Below are 21,873 nucleotides of genomic sequence, written 5' to 3'. Positions count from 1 at the left end.
ATAGAAGTTTGTTACAGGGATCAAGACCTACAGGTTGAGAACTGCTGCTCTATGGAGCCAAAGCTGGCTTGGAACTCACTACACATCCTAGGCTGGCCTCCAATTAATGCCACTCCTGGTTCTGCCTACCAAGAGCTGGGATTACTCCTGTGAGCCATCATACCTGGCCGTTTACCTGCAGACTTACTGAGAATTTTATTTCCTTAAAATATTTCCTAAAACTACGCACATGAAGTTTATCCAATCACCACTTGTGACTGGCTACATCCTGTACAATTGCAGCTGAGCCTGGCTTTGCTTCATGCTAGTGAGAGATATCTCCTGTTTTGGTGAGAGGTAATCATGTAATATTTTGCCAGAGGATCCCACCACTCCAGGAGGGCTGTGATGCGGGTCACCTAGCCAGTGGCCCTGACTGCAGCGCTCAACTCTGGTGACTAATCTAAGTGGTATACAAAGTCTGAGGACAGTCTGGACACACAACTGACCTTGTTTTTCCATCTGGGTAAGCAATGCAAAGTGACAATGAAATACTGAGATTTCCAGTAAGCTAGAGGCCCTAAATCAGACACCCTGCGAGCCAGGCAGGACACGCAGAACCTGCTGCGACAAGGGCCCGATGACAGTATGGAGTGGAGAGGATGGGACCAAGTGTGAACACAGCCTAGTTCAAAGGGCAGGGCTTCCTCAGAGCTGGCAGCCACCTCACGGGGGACTCAGGTCCAGTGCTGCTAATCTGGTGCTTCAGATGACAACTGCTGGATATTCACACAAGACCTCCTAGGCTTCAAATCTCAGCGGCTACAGTTCACTGTGATGTGTCCATCAAAGCATGGACACAGGTGGAAGGTGGTCCACGAGCCCTCACTGGCACTGGTCAGTTCTGCTTTCTTCCCACCACACCTCAAGCCTTTGATGGGCTTCATGTCAGGGACAGAAGGGACAGACAGCATGAGTTCAAATACCACAAGAACTTCCAGGGGAGTTCTGCAGGATGAAGGCAGGAAACTGGATCCGCTGCACATCTCTCAGTAATGTCTGATGGGATCCCACGGCACTGGCACATCGGTCTTCCAATAACATTAAGTAACAACACCTACATATTGTGTAGCAATTTGGGGTCTTACAATTAATTTTCATGCTCATTTTTCTACACAACTTCATTTTTCAGGTAACATGGAAGCACAAAGAAGTGAATGGCTTGCCACGCTTCTGCTACCAGGCAGGGGCGGAGCGGAACGTGCTGATGCCACAGTGCATTACAGCTACAAGGTCCATCACAGGCCCCAGGAGGCCAGCCACGGTGTGTGTGTGCGTCCTCACGTGACTCTGTTTCTCTTACCTCCCATCCTTCCATCTCCAGCCCTCTTTTCCCATAGATGTCATAGATGGCCCTTGTCTGGGGATCGCTAAGCACTGCAAGGAAAAAAAAAATCAAACATGTTCACTCAGCACAAACTCCCCTTCAGTCCTGACAACCCAGTGTCAAGGCCATGAGGTACGTCCTCCTCAGCCTTTCCTTCCTAGCCAGTCTTCATGGAGACTGTCTTTCTTTCGCTGCATCTTCCTAAGGCTTTCTCCTTCCACCGGAGGGCGTTTAGAGGCCACAGACGGGAAAACCTGGGCTTCTCCAGGGTCCAGCCTGCTCTGGCAGCTCCAAAAGACAGTGGTTTTTATTTGGCTTTAGGTTTTAGTTTTCTTGTAGACGTGGCTGGCCTTGAGTTTGCTATGTAGCTGGGGGTGTCCATCAACTTCTGGTTCTAATGCTTCCATCTGCTATGTGGGGGGATGCTAGGGGCAGAGAACCACGCCTCCCTGCCAAGAACAGCCTTCTCTAAAGCTCTGCTCTGTAGTGTACTCTGACTTACTTGAGCACTACTAACCAACCCCAAGACCTCTGCAAATTTTGTTTTAATATGACCCAGGCTCATCCCAATTCTCCTGCCTCTATCTCCCGAGTCCTGGGATCACAGGTGTGAGCTACAACACCCAGCTTTGAATCTGTTTAAAAATACATGAGTATCATTCACAATACTGTTGGCCACATCACCTAATGAGAAGATTCCTCAACAAGGGAGAGAATTATTCCAAGGCCCAAAATAGACTGTGAGCGAGACTGACAGTTGCCCCTGCTCCACTCTGAGTTCTGTTGGGGATCTTTGCATACTTTCTCCTCTGAGGTTCCCATATATTTTTAAGCCTAATTAAAAAGCGATGCAAATGAGTCTTATCCATATTCAAATCTAATGGAGAAGAAAGAAATGCTGACCACTGGAAAACACGGAGCCAAACTTGTTGAGAAAACTGATTTAATAAGAGAAGCCAGCACTTGCTGAACAGAGTGCAGCCAGGTCTGCTGCTGCAGCACTTTGACAGGGAGGCAGTCCAACCACAGGACACAATGGGCTGTGGTGACCACCAGCACCCATGCAGCCCGTGAGTCACGCTGGGTGACACAGCACAGACTCCTGTCTATCATGTGCTGCTGCCCACTTTGTACTGGTCATTAAAATATAACTTCTTGGGAAAACTCAAGGTAAAATACGCCACCTGCTATTCTGTCTGCAGCGAAGACGCCTGTTATTTCACATCATCTAACTTTTGGCCTCTCGTTAAGGAGAAGGTCACAGGGATCTGGAATGAGTAACTGATTTTTCCTAATCTATAAATCTAAGAGTGATTTAACGTTTTTTGCTTTTTTTTTTTTTGCTTTTATTTTTTAAATCATGACAAAACATTTTACCATTCCAATCACTTTAAAATGTCCAACTTGGTAGCATGAAGCTCACCTTCACTCTTTCCAGAGCCTTTCACCTTCCCAGAGACAAACATCCTATGTTTTTTCATTTATTACATGTAAGCCATAAACCTAAGCTCCTGAGTGACTAGACTGTACTCCCCACCACGCTCACACCAGCTTCTGTCAGTCCTTTCTTTCACCAACTGATACAGAACCAATAAAACCACTAGGGTTAAAAAAAAGTCTTTGTAGCCTCTCACAAAAAAGGGAACAAAGAAAGCGGCTTTCTAAGTATCAGCCCTACTCCACTGCACCCCCACCCCAGAAGACACTGGGACCAGCTGGAGCTTCAGTAACCCTCCGTTCAGACCTGGCCCATTTCTTCATTTGGACTCTCATTTTCTTCTTACTGGACATATATTGATTTCCAAAGCAAAATACGACTCTTTCAGAGGGCTCTGTCAGTACAAAGCACCAAACCAAGCACCTCTTTTATATACCTCTAAGGACTCCATCTCTCTACTTCTACAAATCAAGTCGCTTACAAATCGAATGTCTGCGCACACGAAGCCAAGGCCCCCACCGACCTTCATAAGCCTGGTGAACAAGGTTAAACAGCCGCTCTGCTTGTGATTTGAGCTCGGGGTCCCTGTGCTTGTCCGGATGGTAAAGCATGCACAGCCTCCGGTAGGCAGCCTTCAGCTCTTCAGAAGAGGCCTACAGAGAGAGAAATCCAATTAGAAGACAATCAATGGTACTTAAACACTATCATTATCACAATCAGCCTCGAAATGGGGACCCGCCAGCCATATTCCACTGTATCTGCCCTCTGCACAGGACATAATCAAGTTATGCTTTATTCTCCAATAAGGCTTCGTTTCCACAGTTAATAAAGTGATCAATTATGTACATCGATAGCAACTGGGTTTGCTGGACACTGCTATCTGAGGGAATTCGAATGGCTGTCTTCACCCTGGCTCACCATGCTCAAACACCAGACCCCCACTTACCCCTGAACCCAAGTCAATGAAGTCACCCCCAGCAAACAGCAAGCAGGAGGCAGGAGAGCTGGGTGCCACAGGCACAGGTGATGTCCACAGAATCCATCTTTGACAGAGAGGGCTTAACAAAGACTAATTCTTGAAAGCCAAAGACAAGGCTGTAAAAGTAACACACTCCTAACCTGGCCTCTAAATGTGAATGTGGAAAATGCTCTATTAGCTTGGAGCAACCAGGAGGTTATAGAGGAAATGCTGTATACAGAAGGTCCTTCCTGACAGACCTGTGGAGACACGGGCTTGGGCTGCAGGAACAGGGCCAGCATAAACACTTTATCCTTGGCTAACAGCCACCAAAAGCCCCTTCAGGGTCCTCCAGGGCTCTGGGAACACTGTCTGGCTTAGCTGGTTGTTGGTCTGTCTCTGGGAAGACCTAGAATCGGCATCTAAGACCAATGTGGTCTATCAAAGGTGATACTGAAGGAGTACCTCTCCCCCATTCGACAAGGGAACCATCCTGTGGGGTCACCGACAATATGCAAGAAGGACCCGAGAGATCAGCCATCTAGGTGGAAATGGGTCACCAAGGATGACCATGCTCTAGCGTCAGGTATTGGGATGCAGGTCTTCAAGAAGAAGTCACAGGACACAGTGAGCTCAGGGGTAGTAATAAAGTCACATGACATTTCTCTATGAGCTATCAAAAACTTTCCATTCCAGAACTAAGCCTTCCCTTTTTTCTTTTTTCCTCCTACCCACAAAGATGTGAAACTGATTTGTGTGTTAGTAATAATCTCTAGTATGACTTTACCCATTTCCCATCAGCACCACCAGACAGGTGCTGAAAACCAGATCCTGAGGCACTCCCAGGAGACAAGGTGCTGGGAAGGTGTGCAGTGGGCACAGGGCTGGCCGGCCCAGGGCTGACCTCCCCCAAGCCGGATGCAGCTGTTACTCGGAAGAGCAGCAGCAAGGCTGGAGCCCGCAGCTTGTCCTCTAGGCTAGCCACAGAGCCAGCTGTCTGCTGGACAGACTCGGCTGTACCACTGCCACTCGGAACCAGGAGCTGCCCAAGGTCCCCAGCTGCTCCATCAGAGGGTCAGGGATCTCAAGACTGAACACCCGCCTGACCCCAAGAAACAGGCAGACGTCTGCCCTGCTGTCCCCGTCTCTACCTTCTCCCTGGGGCAGCCTTGAGAATGTGCTAGCCAGCAGGTCTGAGCCGACTGCTGCCTCTCCTCTGTCTCAGGCTGGTTATCTCTAATTTACTGGGCGGCGCTATGCTGACCTTCCATTCCAGTGGCTGAGATGGCAGGCTTAGGAGTCCAGTGGCCTGTGTCTGGACCCAGGAGATGCCGCTTCCAAGCCCTGGGATCCTGGGCAGGGAGCTTTCTGATCATTAGCTTTTCCTCCCAGGTTTGGTGTGACACTGCAGTGAGACGCTGCACAGGGGCTTCCACAGTGCCCGACACACAACACAAACTTACAAAGCGTTGCTCTTCAGAACCCATCTCCTCCCTGTGAAACCTGGACAAGACTGTCCCTTAGCTCTGGTGGGCACACGCCAGCTCCATTTCCAGTTCCCTCTGCCAGCACTGGGGTGGTCAGAGGGGGCACTCACTGGCAAAGTGGACCTGCACCACACCCACCAACTGTGCTTAGACCTCAGTGGTCCCATTGCCGAGCCTTCTCTCGCTTCTTCCTGCCTCAGGCTTTTTCCCTGCTGACAATGTCAGGCAACACATTTCTTGCTGCACTAAACATCACCTGCATGAAACCCTGGCATTTACAACAGTCGACAATAGAAAATAAAACATACACCCTTCAGATAGCTCGATGCTTTGATTTAAAAGGAGCTGTTGTTTCCTAAGTAGCAGTTACACATTAGCTTCTTCCTATAAATTTTTTTACTTCTATCGAGCATCACTGTGGGCCCTGTATTTATTTGGGGAAAAAAATGGTATTATTGTGTACAGTGTGTTTCTATGTATGGTATGGGGGTATCACAGTGCACATGGAGGGGTCAGAGGGTAATCCTGACATGCATTCTAGAGATCAAACTCAGGTTGTCAGGCTTGCGAGGCAGATGACATCAGGGTCTTCCTGTGCATCCGAGGCTGGCCTCAATATGACCCTCATATGCATTGTCTTATGTTAGCTCCCTCAGTGCTGGGATTCTAGGTGTGTGGAACTAGGTCTGGCCTTCTTCCTGAAAACTTTCATTGTTCTTTTTTGTGTCTTATAAAAGTTACTAGTACAGGATTAAATGAGTTTGAGTGATCTAAGTTAGAAGACACTTCCTAGTTACTAAAATTAAGCCAAGGGTCTGGGTGGTGGGGGCGGGGCAGAAATCTAGTCTGCAATGCCACCTTTAATCATATTAACAAACGGCTTAGAGTACTATTGATTAAATGATGGAAATGAGAAGTTTCATTTTTAATAAATATCACATTCAATAAAGGTTAGATTGGGCCTTTCATCACAACTGAATAGCTAAGGTCACTGGTTCGATATTTCATAAATGATAACCTTTCCCACTACCATTCAGCTTCTGACACTATTCAGAAGGTAATGAGATCTCATTAAAAAGGACACTTCAACTACACATTTATCTCAAAACTTCTACAATAAAACCCACATGTCCCAAGTTTAAAATCTAAAAGTTTTATTGCCCAGTCAGTCATCCGAAGAGAATGCTGGGCCACAAATTAAATCTCAATAGATCTTTTTATAAGATTTCTATAGTGTGTGTGTGTGTGTGTGTGTGTGTGTGTGTGTGTGAATGAGAGAGAGAGACAGAGAGACAGAGACAGAGGTGTACAGCACCCAGAGGCCAGCAGAGAGCTACGGGTGGGCAGTGAGTTGCCACAATGGGAGCTGGGAACTGAACCCGGACTTCTAGAGAGCAGCAAGCATTCTTAACTGCTGAGCTCGCTGTCCAGGCTCTCCACAGACCTTCAGAGCTGGACACTACACAAAGAATCATTCCTGTCACACAGCATGAAATTACAGGCCAGGAAGTGGTGGAGCACGCCTTTAATCCCAGTATTTGGGAGGCAGAGGCAGGTGGATCTCTGAGTTCTAGGCCAGCCTGGTCTACAGAGCGAGATCCAGGACAGCCAGGGCTACACAGAGAAATCAAACAGCAAACCATGTTCAATCAGTATCTGAGTTTACCATTTAACGCCATGGTTTGGCTAAGGTGTAAGTGTGTCTCCAAAGGCTGATGTGTTAGAAGCTTGGTCCCCAGATCTGATGTTAAGAGACTAGCCTTTGGAGGTCGTGAGGTCGCTGTGGCATGCCTTGGAAAAGATGAGGATCTGGCTGCTCTAGCTTCCTGCCATCACCCTCACATGCTCCACATGTTTCAATGCCATTCGCCATGAGGCCTTTACCAGAGACGAGAGAAAGCAAATGTTATGCCTTTCCATCCTCCCAAACATCGAGCTATAGCAACTTTTTGTTCTTTATAAAGTCTCCAACCTACAGCAGCAGAAAATAGACTAACACAAAAACTAAATAAAGAAAAAAAATTTTTTTAAATGATATCACAAACTGAAAATTGGAACAGGCTCACAACTAGATATTAGAAAGGAGCTAGAACCAGAATCAAAATCGCCCCCCCCCTCCCCCTTTTTGGTTTCTCGAGACAGGGTTTCCTGGATCAAGCTGTAGACCAGGCTGGTCTTGAACTCACAGAGACCTTCCTGTCTCTGCCTTCTGAGTGCTGGGATTAAAGGCATGTGCTACCATCACTGGCTAGAAACCAAGGCCTCTTAACAGCCAGGCAGGAGGCCTTCTATGAATTTTGGGACAGCCTGGGCTACAAAGTGAAACCCTATCTCAAAAGACCAAACAGCATCCCTCAAACAAATGAACAAAAACCACACAACAAAGAAGAGTCCTGACGTCACAGGTTAACTCTTCCATACAATTTCTTCTCAACATTTTTTTTTTTTTTTTTTTTTTGTTTTTGTTTTTGTTTTTTTCGAGACAGGGTTTCTTTGTGTAGCTTTGCGCCTTTCCTGGAACTCACTTGGTAGACCAGGCTGGCCTCGAACTCACAAAGATCCGCCTGCCTCTGCCTCCCGAGTGCTGGGATTAAAGGCGTGCGCCACCACCGCCCGGCCTTCTCAACATTTTTAAAAACTCAAAGGAAAGAACACTTGAACATTCTGTAAGGTGGTACTCCATGCCAGAGCCTTCTCCAGAGAAAGCTGGGTGGGCTGAGGCTCTCCTCAGCATCCAGCACAAAGACACTAAATGAGAAAGGACAGAACCCAGAGGTGGCTCCGTGGTGAAGGTGCTTGCTGTATAAGCTGAGACACAGCACTTGATGTCTGAAGGGTTATCCTCTGACCTCCACATGTGCCTGTGAGAGGGACATACACAGGACACCAAATACACACACCACACCTCTACGATCTGGACCAAGGCATGGACGTCTTCAGGTCAAAGGATTGGAGGTGCTAGCCAGGCAAAATACAGGAATACAGACACTCAATTAGAAAGAAAGCTCACCTGACTTTGGGATGACATGTCCCTACACATGGACTATTCCCCCAATTAAACAGACACACAACCCGTTACAACTAGAACACAAATTTAGTACAGTAACAGGATACACAAAACCAACCCACAGAAACCACTTGTGTTTTCACTGATGAAGAAGGAAACCTGAAAGAGGAAATCATGACACAGAAAGATACCATAGTAAGGGTCAGAGGACATCAGCCATTAACACAAGCAAATACAGATGCAGCACATGCCCTTTCAACACAAAACAACACTTTGAGACAGAGTCACACTGTATAGTCCAGGCTGGCCTCAAACGTCAATGGCTTCTCCTCTTCTGTATCTGTGCATGCAGGATCACATGCCACCGAGCACGTCCATGAGCCAAGAGCCACTGTTTGGAGTTCGTTCTCTCTTCTCACAATGTGTGTGTGTGTGTGTGTGTGGCGGCGGGGGGGGGGGGGGGGGGGGGGATCAAACTTAGGTTGTCAGGCTTGGTACCAAGAGCTTTTCTCACTGGGCCATCTCAGCAGCACCGAGATGGTTTTCCATCTTTACTGCTTTCCTTCTTTCTTTCTTTCTCTCTCTCTCTCTCTCTCTCTCTCTCTCTCTCTCTCTCTCTCTCTCTCTCTTTCTTTGAGATACTTGAACATCTGATGCTGTATGTAACATGTCACTCTACTCATGACGGCCTAGAACTAGTGACATGGTCTCCATACAGCAAACAGGTACCAGGAAGTGTGTTCTATAAGTGCCAGACAAACAAAGAGCCAAAAATATCTGGTGCAAGGTGCTTATGATGGCCATACTTATGCTCTTGATTCAATACTGCCAAGACTGAACAGAGCATGCTGAGCATGGTCAGTCACCCTTCAATCATACAACACTTTAGGAGAAATCTTGGAGGAGAGAAAGAAGGAGAGGAAGATGACTCCAGGAATAAGCAACCCAGCTACCCAGCAAGCCTCGGAGTAAGAAACAAAGAAAGGTATGCAGGAATAGAAAAGGAAAAGCCCAGAGGCAAAAGATAGACAGGATAATTTAGGTTAAGGAAATCTGATAAGAAATAAGCCAAGCTAAGGCTGGACATTTATTGTCCCGCCTGCAGGGCTTCAATGGTTCTCGACCACTCTAAGGAGGGAATGTAGGGACAGGAGATACAAAGGAAAGACACCAAGTCTGGATTCTGATCGTGGTGCACTTTATTTCTCTTCCACAAAGGTTTATATAGCTCCACAGGGTAGGGGGAGCAAGAAGCTGTCATCTGCATAAGGTAGGGCAAGCTAACAGGATGTTTGTATAGGATGTTTACAGGGTGAGAGGGTCAAGGGCTCTTACTCAGTGTCCTGTTGCTAGGCAACCTGACTATAAGCTGATCTAGTTCCCCATCTTAATGGGGGTCTGTATTTTTCCACTAACTAGAGATTCTGTCCTTGTCCCTGACAATTTATAATTAAGAATAAGCCTATGTGTGTGATTAATTTAGGAGCTGGATGGTGCCCCCCCCAAAAAGAGCAAAATCAAACACCAGTATCCCTACTAAATAGGCACAGTTTACCTAATCCCCACAACTGAAGACACATCACTGCCTGTATGCTCCACAGGACTCTGATGGGGAAAGAGCAAAAAGTAAAAAACTAAAACCAAACACACCCCCACACACACCAGCTAGTAAAAGCCTGTACACTGGAAAACAATCCTAACGGGAAGAAGCAGCTGACTTGGAGCTAATGAACACCATGCCAGACAGGAGCTGCGACATCAAGAAAGAGGCCACATCTGACCATCACGAGCAGATCCGGACTGTTGTCAGGACTGGGAAGAAACCTGCAGCTGGACCCGGCACATTCTCTACTCCTTCTGTAAAACATACTCTACAGCCTGACCCTTTACACAGACCCTTCTCATACACAACCTCACCACATGCCGACACCATGTGCCACCTCAACACAGCCTCCTCTTCTCTTTTCCTTCCTTCTTCCCTCCCTCCCTCCCTTCCTTCCACTAGCCCTGGCTAGAACTCAGAGAGCTCCCTCTTTCTGCCCCGGTGAGATTCTACTCCCCTGACTGGTTCTCAGGGGAGGGACTTATCCACAACCAGTAACATCCTGACCTGGCAACAGGGAACATCCTACGTACAGCCAGACAGCCCAGACCTGCTGCCTGGGGTCTGTGAAGGGCCTGTCAAGTAGGAAAAGATGGACGCAAGGGACTAGCCTCTGTGCACTGCGGAATGCAGCTGTGCCGACAAGAAAAAGTGGGCAAAAGCCCCCACATGGCGCCAACTTGTTTTTTTACGGACATCATTACTGGTACTGGTGCAAAGAGGACAAGCGGGCACCTTTCTCACCGCAATAAAGAACCAGGGAGGGAGACAATCAATATCTGCCAGATGGAAAGGCCAAACGCAGTAGGGAAGAGCAGTGTCTCCTCCTCCAGGCACCCTTCACAGGCCTGCAGCAGGATGCTGTCCTGGGGCCGGAGCATCACTGTGTGTGAGCCAGCCCTTCCCTCTGACTTCAGACAAGTGCTATATGTGAACGCACAGATTTACCACAACAAAGATGAAGAAATTCCTTCTGGCAGCCAGTTCCCTAGAACAGGGTTCTCAACCTGTGGGTCTTGGCCCTTTCATAGGGGTTACATACCAGATATTTACAGTATGATTCATAACTGTAGCAACATTACAGTTATGAAGCAGCATTTATGGCTGGGGGTCAACACAACCTGAGGAACTGTACTAAAGGGTCGAAGCATCAGGAAAGCTGAGAAGGCCGAACCTGCAACTCATATCTCAAGAACTAGAGATGGCGTAGTGGATGCAGGCCTTGCTGCACATGTGTGAGAACCAGAGCTCAGATTCTCACACTACATAAGCCTGTAGGAGGGTGTGGCACTCTGCTTGAAATCCTAGCCCTCAGGAGACAGAGACAGGACTCCCAGGGCACAGTGGCTATCTAAACACCCGGCTCAGCAAGCTCAGAGCTTAAGGACCAACACCAACCACAGGCAACAACACATCCACATCCGCATGCAAAAGAAAACAAAATTCCAAGCAGGGGCCAATGGATGCACACTGCTGGGGATGACTGATGTCAGCTAGGTTCTAGGTACCACCCAAGACAAAAGAAACACACACAGTCCCTACCCTCAGCAGACAACAAACTAGATGTGTTCTCACTTTTAAGACCCATGAACAAGGGCCGAAGAGCTGGTTCAGCAGTTAAAAGCTTGCATGTACTGCTCTTACAGAGGACCGGGGCAGGTCGCAGCACCCACACCTGGCAGCTCACAAACACTTGTGACTCCAGTTCTAGGAGGATCCAACCCCACATATTTAAAAAAAAAAAAAAAACATCTTAAAAGAAAAAAAAAAAGACCCCCCCCCACGGACTTAACTGGGCCCAGGAGAGAACTGCTAATGTGAGGGCACAGAAGTTAGGGTGGTCAGAGGGAAGGAAGAGATCTAAATGGGACACAAGATGACTTGAACTCACATCAGGTCCTCGAGAGGCTGAGGTGCACCTCCAGGAAAAAGGCCAGAGGACGCAAGCCACTAGGAAGCAAGTGCTGCTGGGGACGGATGGCAAGACAGAATGCTGGGCACAGCGGGCAGAGGGGGAGGAAGTGGGCATGCAGTTCATCTGGACATCTGTCCATCTGCTCAGTCTTTAGCAAACATTTGTTATGATCGGTCCTGCACCGTTCAACAACAGGGATGTGTCGGGGAAATGCACTATGGCAACTGCATCAGCACCCAAACATCAAAGCATATTCTGACAAGCTCAGACGGCTAGTGCCGTCTTCTGGACTGTATCCTACTGCGTGCACCGTGGTGACAGACAGATGCAGTCACTGACCACGGTTTCCTTGCAGTGAAAGAGGTAAAATGTCACATAAAACATGGCTTATAAAACACTTTTTAAAATTCCAGAGGCCAGTGAGATGGCTCAGTAGTGGGGACTTGCTGGGATTAAAGGTGTGCATTCTTTCCTCTTTTTGCACACACACACACACACACACACACACACACACACACACACACACACACACACACACGCATGCCATCTGGCCTTACCCTCACAGCAATCCTCAATCTGACTCAAGTATTGGGATCACAGGTATACACTATCACACCTAGCCACCTCTCTGCACAGCCCAGGCTGACTCTGACTCCCCTGTGCTGGGATTCTGAGGTGTGACACCACACCCAACTCTACAAGGCAGGCAGACTGGCTTATGAAGAGCCATATGCCCATCTCCACAGGAAGTATAGGATAGGCACTACACTTCTTTGCCTTGCAGACTGTAAAACTGCCTGACCTTAAGGATGAAGAAAGAAAGAGCTTTAGACAGAGCACGTCATCTCCCCAGCTGAGGATGCCTTACTTGACCCCACGCCGCAGACCGTCTTCATTAAAGCCAGTTTGCCCGCACACCCTTTGAGGCTCAATCTGTGGCCACTTCAAGACATCACCAACAAGTGCACAGAGGAATTCAACCTGCCAAGTGCTGGGCTACACCATCAGACACCCTTTTCTGTGTCTGAGCTCATGGCCAAGGCCAGGGGTCTAGTGGACATAACCACATGTCACATGTCTTTGGAAGTCTGCCTCCTCCAGCCATTTCAAGACTTGAATCAGGAAACCTAAGAGCTAGGGAGAGAAATAGTCAAACCCTGAAGGAGAAAATGACCAAGGTAGCTAAACAGACTGACCAGCCATACAAACCTCTGCCTGACAAATAAACTGTGTGGCTCTGGGTCCTGCTTAACAGTTAGAGGAACCCACTGAACTCCTGAGACACAACATCCTCAAGACGGCAACACAAACTCTCAAAGCATGACCAGGTCATCAGTAACGACAAAATTCTAAATAAAAAATAAAATTCTCTGGGCCCAGTAACACAAGCCTGAAGTCCCAGCTACTTTGGAAGCTGAGGCAGGAGGATTAAGCACAGTTGGACAGCTTGCTACGACTCTATCTAAACTAAAAAGAGGACAAGGCTTAGGGGTAGTTCAGTGGTAGAGACACACTGGGTTCAATGCCCAGAACTGGAAAAAGTTGGCTTAAAAAAATTGTTTTTAGGGCTGGAGAGATGGCTCAGCTGTTAAGAGCACTGGCTGTTCTTCCAGAGGTCCTGAGTTCAATTCCCAGCACTACATGGTGGCTCCCAACCATCTGTAATGAGATCTGGTGCCCTCTTATGGCCTGCAGGCGGAACACTGTATACATAATAAATAAATCTTTAAAAAAAAAAAGATATTAAAAAAATTGTTTTTAAAGGCAGGACACATGTGATCTTTAAAGTTCACGGACAGAGGGGAATCCTGTCCTCCAGCGGACTTCTGCTCAGAGCAAATGGACTAAGGGGCAGAAACCACCTTAGGCCATTCCAAGGACAACTGTGACCCAACTTGGGTTTCATTATTCCTCCTGGTCATAACTCCATGTTACTCTGGTGCCTTGAGACACCGCTACAAACAGGCACAGTCTTTTGAGACATGCTGCAGATCTCCATGGAACTCCTGGGTTCCAGCAAAACTGATGGTTCAGATCCTATTTCCCCCAGGAATTTACCTGCCCGGTTCACTCCTGCTCCACCCCGCCACCCAGGCACGCTCCCAGCAGTTCATCTGTTTTAGCCTGGCATTTCCTTTGGCGAATTCTCTGGTTTCTACTCCCGGGGAGGACACACTGTACACTCCCGACGCACAGGAGTAGTCCCCACAGTTCAAGAGCCTTAAGGTGGCTGCTCCTTTCAGAGCGGAATCAGTATGGCCCTTACAGCAGCAACATTCCCAGTGGCCGCCTCCTTTAGCAATGTGCGCCTGCTCCTCTTCAAAACAGGTACAATTTATTAATCTGTTTGTTGTTTTAAATCCTTATTTAAACAGAAGAGGTATAAATGAAATAAGTCAAGTTAAAACAGACACTTAACCGGAGTAAACACCAAACTCCACAGCTAAGCAAGGCATGCTGCCCACAGGTCCATATCTTATTTTCTATTGTTTTATTAGCAAATTTACAACACACACACACACACACACACACACACACACACTCCTATCTATCTATCTATCTATTTATCTATCTATCTATCTATCTCTCTGAGAGAAAAGGAAAGTGTTTAGCTGCATAATACAAAACCAGAGTAAAACATTTCAAGAACCTATTACCGAAGTGCTCAAAGCAGGAAGGTGTTAACTGGCATATGGTTCATTTAACCAAGTAAATTTAACTTTGTATTGTTGGCTAATTACACCAAGATGACATTGAACCTGGCCAAGCATCCTCCATGATTCTCTCCCAACTCCACAGGCACAGCCTCTCCTAGCCACCCCCATGCTCCTCACTTCCTCTCATCTTGCCCATCTCTTCAGAGCATCTTTGGGTCCCTCTCTATTTCTATCTCAGACTCCAATTTCTAGTTTGCCCTCTGTGGTACATTTTGTGCTCATGCTCAACTTCCAGCAGAACCACCCACCCCAAGTCAACTCTGCAGGAATCACCATTCAGGAGGACAGCAATGCTGTTTAAGAAGAATAAACTCAGCATTTTGAACAGTACAGAAAGCTCTGGGCACTCGGAACCTAATGCCTGGTATACACTCAGGCACAACCTCTCTCTTGCTGTGGCACTGGAGATAGAGCCCAGTCCAGGTGCACACAGGGCGGGTGCTCCCTCTACCACCGAGCCACGTCCCCAGCACTGATTTTTGGTGGTACAGCAGATGGCACTCAGCATAAGGCACACTAAGGCTGTCTGTGTGCACACTTTTTTTTTTTTTTTTTTTTTTTGGTCTTTTGAAACAAGGTCTCATGTGGCCCAGAGTCTCCTCAACCTCACTATAGAGACAACATGGACCTTGAACTCCTGACCTCCAAATGCTGAGATCAGAGGTGTGCTTCACCATGCCATGTGTATGTCTTCACAATTAGCAGACCCTCACCCCATCAAAAGGTGAGAAATACTAACTGGATATCTATTTATGTTAAGCACCTTCACAAACTACCCACACAACAATGTGCACCACACATTGCTAGTTTACAGAAAGTGTTTAATACATGTTATTATCATCTGTTAGCTACTCTATTTATTTGAGACAGGGTCTCACTCTGTAGCCTTGGCTGTCCTATGTAGGACAGGCTAGTCTGTTTCTGCCTCTGGAGTGCTGGAGTTAAAGGCATGTGCCACTATGCCCAGCCTGTTAAGCTACATCTTTGTGACAAAAAAAAAAAAAAAAAAAAAAAAAAAAAGGGGGGGGGCGTAGCCAGGCAGTGGTGGCGCATGTCTTTAATCCCAACATTCAGGAGGCAGAGCCAGGCTGATCTCTGTGAGTTGGAGGCCAGCCTGGTCTACAGAGCAAGATCCAGGACAGGTACCAAAACTACACAGGGAAACTCTGTCTCAAAAAACTAAAAAACCCAAAACAAAAAACCCCCAAGAGTGGCATGTAAGATAGCTCAGCAGGTAAAGGAACTTGATGTCAAGTCTAAGGACCTGTGTTCTCACCTGATGAAGACAGAACTGACACACAGACGTTGTCCTCAGACCTCCACATGTACTCCACAACACACATGTATACATACAATAACCAATACATGTAATTAAAAATAAAAATAAAATGGCAGAAAGGTTAAGCAGAGCAACAGAACTCCCAACAAAAACAGCAGGGGAACACAGGGTAGCCACTCCAAAAGCCACACTTCCCAGGTTCCTCTGGCTTCAAAGGCTCAGGTACAGCACTGTTATCTCCAAGGCTAAGCACTTGCAGGTGAGCGGTGGCGGCAGGCAGAATGGGCTGTCATTCCTGGTCCTCAGCCTCTTGGCTTACAGGCTGACAGAAAGAATTCTGGTTGTGGACAGCCAGCCTGACCCAACATGCCCAATATAAGTACTTACTCACAATCCCTACTATGAATGTTACACTTTGAACATAATGTACATGAGACACTCAAGAGTGAACCCCAGACTCTTTACTTACCTCATGAAGAGGAGAAACCCATATGACAGAAGGAGAGAACCAACTCCAGCAAGTTGTCCTCTGACCTTCACACAAACACCAAAGCACACATAGACAATAAATAAATGTTACAAACAAAACAAAACAACCCAAAACAATCCCCCTCCCCGACTAAAACCTCCAGACAGCCTTGAAAAAGAGGTTGGCTGATCTACAGTGATTAAGACCAGTGAGGGTTTGTTTTAGACAGGGTCTTGTTATGTATGTAGCCCTGGCTGGATTTGAACTCATGATATAATCTTACTGCTTGGCTAAAATGAAATTCTTTAAAGTATAATAAGACAGTGATAAGGAAAGAATCAGACTACACTATTTAGGAAAAAAACTAGATTTAAACCATATCAGTTAAGAATTCTATAAAAATCAGCCACAGAAATAGCTCAATGGTTAAGTGCATTTACTGTTCCTGCACAAGACCAGGTTCAGTTCCCAGCACCTCACGGTAGCTCAACTATCCACAGGAGTGCAAGTGCTGAACATACATACACTCATGCATAACACCCACACAAATCTAAAAAAAAATTTCCACAAAAAGCTTAAGGATCAATAAATCAAAGCTAATTTGCTGTCAAGGAATCCATTCTCCAAAGAGTTTGAAAAAATCGTCCCAGACAGCAGACGAGTTCAATTTTAGTCCCGATCATGCATCTAACAACACAAAACCACAAAGCCAACCTGGTTTTGGCGAGCTTAGTGACTGGTAAATCACCACCGATAAGGGCACCACTCGACACTAAAGAAAGGGGCCTCACTGGGGCCATGGGTTTTGTTTATAGCAGGATCTGGTGGTCCTGGCTAGGCAGCTACCTCCTGGAACAGAAATTCAGAGATACAGTATACAGCTTAAAACCTGAGAAGGGAAATTCTTAGGAGATTTTTTGGCATTTCTTCATTATTTTAGTTGTTTAATTCTCTTATTCATCTAATTTTTACTTCACTTTTTTTGAGACATGGTCTCATGTAGCCCAGGCTGGCCTCAAACTTACTGTGTAACTGAGGATGACTTTGAGCATCCAAACTTTCTGCTTCTACTCCCAAGTACCACCATGCCGCCTGTGCAGTGAACGAAGTACCTGGCATAGAGCACAGGTCCACGCAGTTAGCCAAACTCTACCAACTGAACTCCACCCCAGCGCGGTGCTTCTAAGCGCCGACAGAACGTCCTCTTCTGCAGAGATGCCTCTACTTGCGACTTCTAAGGAAAGGCTGAACTGGATGGAACACTGAGCATTCTATGATGCCCTTTGAAGGTGCTTCCAAGTGCTGGTGGGAAGAGGAATGCCCTCCTACGGTACACTTAACTAGGGTCAGAACTGACAGAAGACAGAGCAGCCGCTTAGACACTCTTCTAACACACACACACACACACACACACACACAACACACACAGAATTAATATTCCTTCTGTTTTGTTCTCCAGCTAAAGCATGTTATTTTAACTTAGAGTTTGAAAAAACAAACAAAAACTTGTAGTAAACACCAGTGTCCTCATCTTTAAAGCCTTCTTTCCAGTAGAAGCCCCAGCCACAGTCAGGCACTCAACACTGTTGACAAAAACAGCACCAGGCAGGCTTGCTTGGGGAGGACTTCATCTATAAACGAAGGGAGTGCCGCCCTCACCGGCAGAGGTAAAGCATTCCTTTAAAGAAGTGTTTATTTGGCTCCTGTCCCAGTCTAATAGCAATGAAGGGCCTAAAATCCCAGGGGGTTCAAATGTCCTTCTGAACACCTACAGCTACCTAGGTTCAGTAGATCTGGCACACAGGTAAACGGCTGTTCAACTACTAACCGCTCAGTCCAGTTAGGAGTGTGAGGGGTTTAAAACAAACAAAAAACAACAACTGGATTCCAGAAAAACTAGCTTCTTTTACCAGTTTGCTTCCTCAAGAACCTGGATATGGCCTTGCATCATGGCTCTGGAGCCTTTAGTCCTAGCACCTGGGCAGAGGCAGGTGATCTCTGTGAATTTAAGGGCAGCCTGCTCTACACAGTGAGCTCTAGGCCAGCCAGGGCTACACAGTGAGGCCCTGTAAAAACAAAACCTAACAACCCAGGGTAAAATTTATAGCTTCACACAACTGCTAAGTGACTAAGAGTTAAAGGAACAATTTGTTCAGAGTCTGAGGGCTGTTCAGCTATAAATCCAGGTGCCTCGCTGCAGTTCAACCTGAAAGTCCCGGAGACATTTCATGGAGTGTTTCTATAGTAAGCAGTGGTTGATAGAGCTGAGAAATGCATACTCAGGGTGTCCAAGAGCATTGTATCAGAACAAAGAGCTTTGCAGTATGTGAACTGGTAAACTGAGGCAGCAGCACAGTTTCAAGAACTGAATTTCTGGAGTTGGAATGCCCAGGGATGAATGACGTCTGTCTGTTCCCTCCAACAGACATAATGAATTGTTGCCACACACACCTTTGGTCCCAGCACTCGGGAGGCAGAGGCAGGTGGATCCCTGTGAGTTCAAGGCCAGCCCGGTCTAGATCAAGTTCCAGGACAGCCAGGGCTACAGAGAAACCCTGTCCCCCTCCCCCCAAAAAAGTAAATAAATGAATAAAATGGATTGTTATGAGGACAGCTATGACAATTTGATGAGGCACCAACCTCATTTCGAGTTCTTTCAGCAGGTGGCAGCGCACAAAAGACACTGGTTGTTAGCACAGACCAGCTTTGCTGAGGACAGTCCTGTTCGGTTACTTTGATCTCTACCGAACTCTGAAAATTTGAAAGACAGGATTGTCTGGCAGGGCTGGACCCAGCAGCCTAGACATTTCTAACGGACCCTATGACCTGACCTTGGAAGCCTTTTCGGAAACCCTTCTCCGACATATCTCAACTGCCCACCAGCCATTGCGAAGGAGAGCCTACGAGACGTGTACATGTGTCAGACACTGCGGGCCTCTCGGGTCACTTTTTATTGTCGAGGTGACAGCGTGAACACACTTGACCTGGGCGCTGAAGTCCCAGTCTGAGCGCCGTGGCGCCTCCGGCCTAGCACTTCTTGCTCGCCCTCGGCCCCTTGAGTCGAAGCTGGGGAGGTCCCGCTTTCTAGTTTCTGGGCGGTGGCTCGGGGACGAAGGGGGGCACGAAACGCTAGTGTCTGAGGCAGATCCAACTCCAGCGGCCCCGGAGATGTAAGGGTTCGACCGAGTTCCAGGGAGGCCCCCAGGTGGCTTTGACCTTGGTGTCCCAGGACTCAGTGTGCCCGCCTGCTGGCTCAGGCCGCTGACCCTAAGCCCTCGTCTCAGGCAGGTGTGTGTAGGGGGAGCGCGGGGCCGGGTGCCGAGGACCTGCGAACCCCAATGTAGCGGCTTCCCCGGGGCCCTTGTCCCGGCTCCGGCAAGTGCGTGGGCTCGGGCTCGGCCGGGACACGGTGCACGCCACGCAAGGGCCGCGGAGAGCCGGGCAGACGCTGCACCTGCGCCGGGACGCGAGGGTCGCGACGGTGCGGGCAGCTCGACGGCTGGCGGGCGCACACGGCAGCGGGGTCACGCGGCCTCTGAACCGGGCCGCGGCCGCCCCGGGGCGGCTGCGGGGCCAGAGCCGCCCGTCCGACCCTCCAGAACCACTGGGCCGGGCGTCAGCCCCGCCGACGCCGCGCCGCGGGCCTCACCTCCCTGCGCACGTTCAGCAGCGAGTAGTAGTCTTCATTGTCCAGCTCCTCCTCGCTCAAGGCCGTCGCCATCTTCGCAACCTTTCACCCCCGCCAAACCGGCGAGGCCGTAGTCAAGAAGGTTCGGCGCTGCGCGGCGCTCCCCGGGCGGCTCCCGCTCGCACCACAGCGGCCCCTGGCGGCCCGGAGCCGCATGGCAGCCCGCGGGAACGCGCCTGCGCACTACGCCCCCGTGCGGCCGAGGCCGGAAGCTAGGAGGCGGTGGGGGACCTTGCTTGTCAGAGCCAGTGGGCAGGACGAGGCTGTTATCCTCGGGCTCTGGGTGGCTCCGAACCAGGGATGCCTCGAGCTCCCTCCCTTGGTTTGGTGTTTGTTGCCAGGCCACCCAGAGCCCAGGCATTCATCTCACCTGGCTCACCCCCATGGAAGCTGCTCATGGACCCACCTGCTGACTTATGTGTGCTCAAGATACCTAAAATGATTGCCTACACCATTCTTGGTTCACAGAAGCCTTCCTTCCTGTTCAGAGAATAGGTCGCCTCCGTAGCCTTTTTTTTCCTTCTTCTTTTTTTTTTTTAATGCGTTGCCCTAAATTTAGGAGCACCTGACCATTTTTTTTCTGCTGTGTAAATGAGGCAATATCCATTTGGTTCTTAATTGTGTCTGGCATGCATATATACCTGGGGTTCCTACCTCAGAGCCACTCTGCTGTAAATTTCTCCCGTATAATTTAGCAGTGGAGTCTAATTGATTTCAACCCGGTGCCTGCTGTTTGGTGCATTATTAAAAACGTCTTGGTTACAATAATCTAAATAATTTAAATGTCTTTGAAATGATGTTATCAAGTGGTGGGCAACGGCTTAGGCTCTCCCACCTGTTGGTTCTCATGACCTGTCTTTTCTCAGGGTCTTTGTGGTTCCTTTCCACAGCCGTCCGTTTGCCCTTCCTAAGCTGGTATCCTGGGAAACCCTAGCACCTGTCTGTAGATAGGAGAGATTGGTTTCTTCCTCTTCCTAATTTTTGGCCAGATGTGCACCATCTGGGCCTGTGTAGCGTCCCTTCCGAGTTGCCCGTTTCTCTTAGGATCTTCTGGCTGGAGACGTCTAGGTGTACAGAGTCAGCCTACAGTAGGCTGTCGGCCCAGGTTGTAAATTAATAGCCCAAAGAAAGAAAAAAAAGGCTTAGGAGGCATCTACAGCCATGATCCATCAGCTCTTCCTGCAGTTTTTATAGTCTTTTCTTTTCTTTTTTCTTCCTTTGCAGAGCTGTGATTAGGGCTAAACCACCTGCTGACATTTTTCTGGTCTTTGAGAATTTCATACAGAGGCTGGGGTAAAAACTACAATGTTGAGATGTTTCCTTTTTCCTGCTTTTGTAGATGTTAACTGGGCTGTGGAGCTCACTTGGGCAAAGGAATTCTTTACCTCCCTCCCCTGCTTTGGAAAACACAGCTTCTAGGAGTTACATAAATGGAACCTAACATATGTTTCACTACGCCCAGGTCTGTGTTTCTATGATTGAGAATGACCTGGTTTTTATCACCACTCAAACAAAATAAATAATGACTCAGGGATGCTCTGGGCCTCTCCTCTCTGGGGCCCACAATATTTTGTATTGTGGTTCCTTGGAAGGTGGCTGTGATAAATGGAGAACTAACTGCCATACACCACAGGCGCAGGGAATGTATTTATTCCAGGGTCAGCTGTTCTCCTTTCTCCCCTCCAAAAACCCTGGTGTTCTATGGGAAAAATAATGGAAACCGAGGGCTGTACAAATTTATAAGTTAAAAAACACACATCCAACACACTACTGGAGCCAAAGTAACTTCCAAAAAGCCACTGTCATTCAGGGCCTTGTACTTTCTAAAGCAACCTATAATTTAGGAGCAAGCAAAATCCAGTATACTTATGTAATACATTTTTGTAAGTATAAATACATACATGATGTATTTTTAAAGGTTTATTTTATGTGTGTGAGGTTTTTTC

The 21,873-nt window shown here is 47.8% G+C and overlaps 1 protein-coding gene across 1 annotated transcript in view; it reads right to left on the bottom strand.

Moving 5' to 3' along the window:
- Dnajc11 (DnaJ heat shock protein family (Hsp40) member C11) overlaps window positions 1-20,206 on the bottom strand; it is a 54,730-nt gene extending 34,524 nt beyond the window's left edge. The window contains exons 1-3 of the mRNA XM_006993805.4: window positions 19,889-20,206; window positions 3,328-3,457; window positions 1,343-1,416 (exon numbers count right to left, since the gene is read on the bottom strand). Coding sequence (XP_006993867.1) covers window positions 1,343-1,416; window positions 3,328-3,457; window positions 19,889-19,960 — 276 coding nt within the window. The 5' untranslated portion in view covers window positions 19,961-20,206. The remainder of the gene's footprint in view (window positions 1-1,342; window positions 1,417-3,327; window positions 3,458-19,888) is intronic.
- Between the last annotated feature and the right edge of the window lie 1,667 nt (window positions 20,207-21,873).

This window comes from Peromyscus maniculatus, chromosome 2 (genome assembly GCF_049852395.1).
Source record: "Peromyscus maniculatus bairdii isolate BWxNUB_F1_BW_parent chromosome 2, HU_Pman_BW_mat_3.1, whole genome shotgun sequence".
Taxonomy (NCBI): Eukaryota; Metazoa; Chordata; class Mammalia; order Rodentia; family Cricetidae; genus Peromyscus; species Peromyscus maniculatus.
This window is presented reverse-complemented; position numbering and strand designations above follow the sequence as displayed.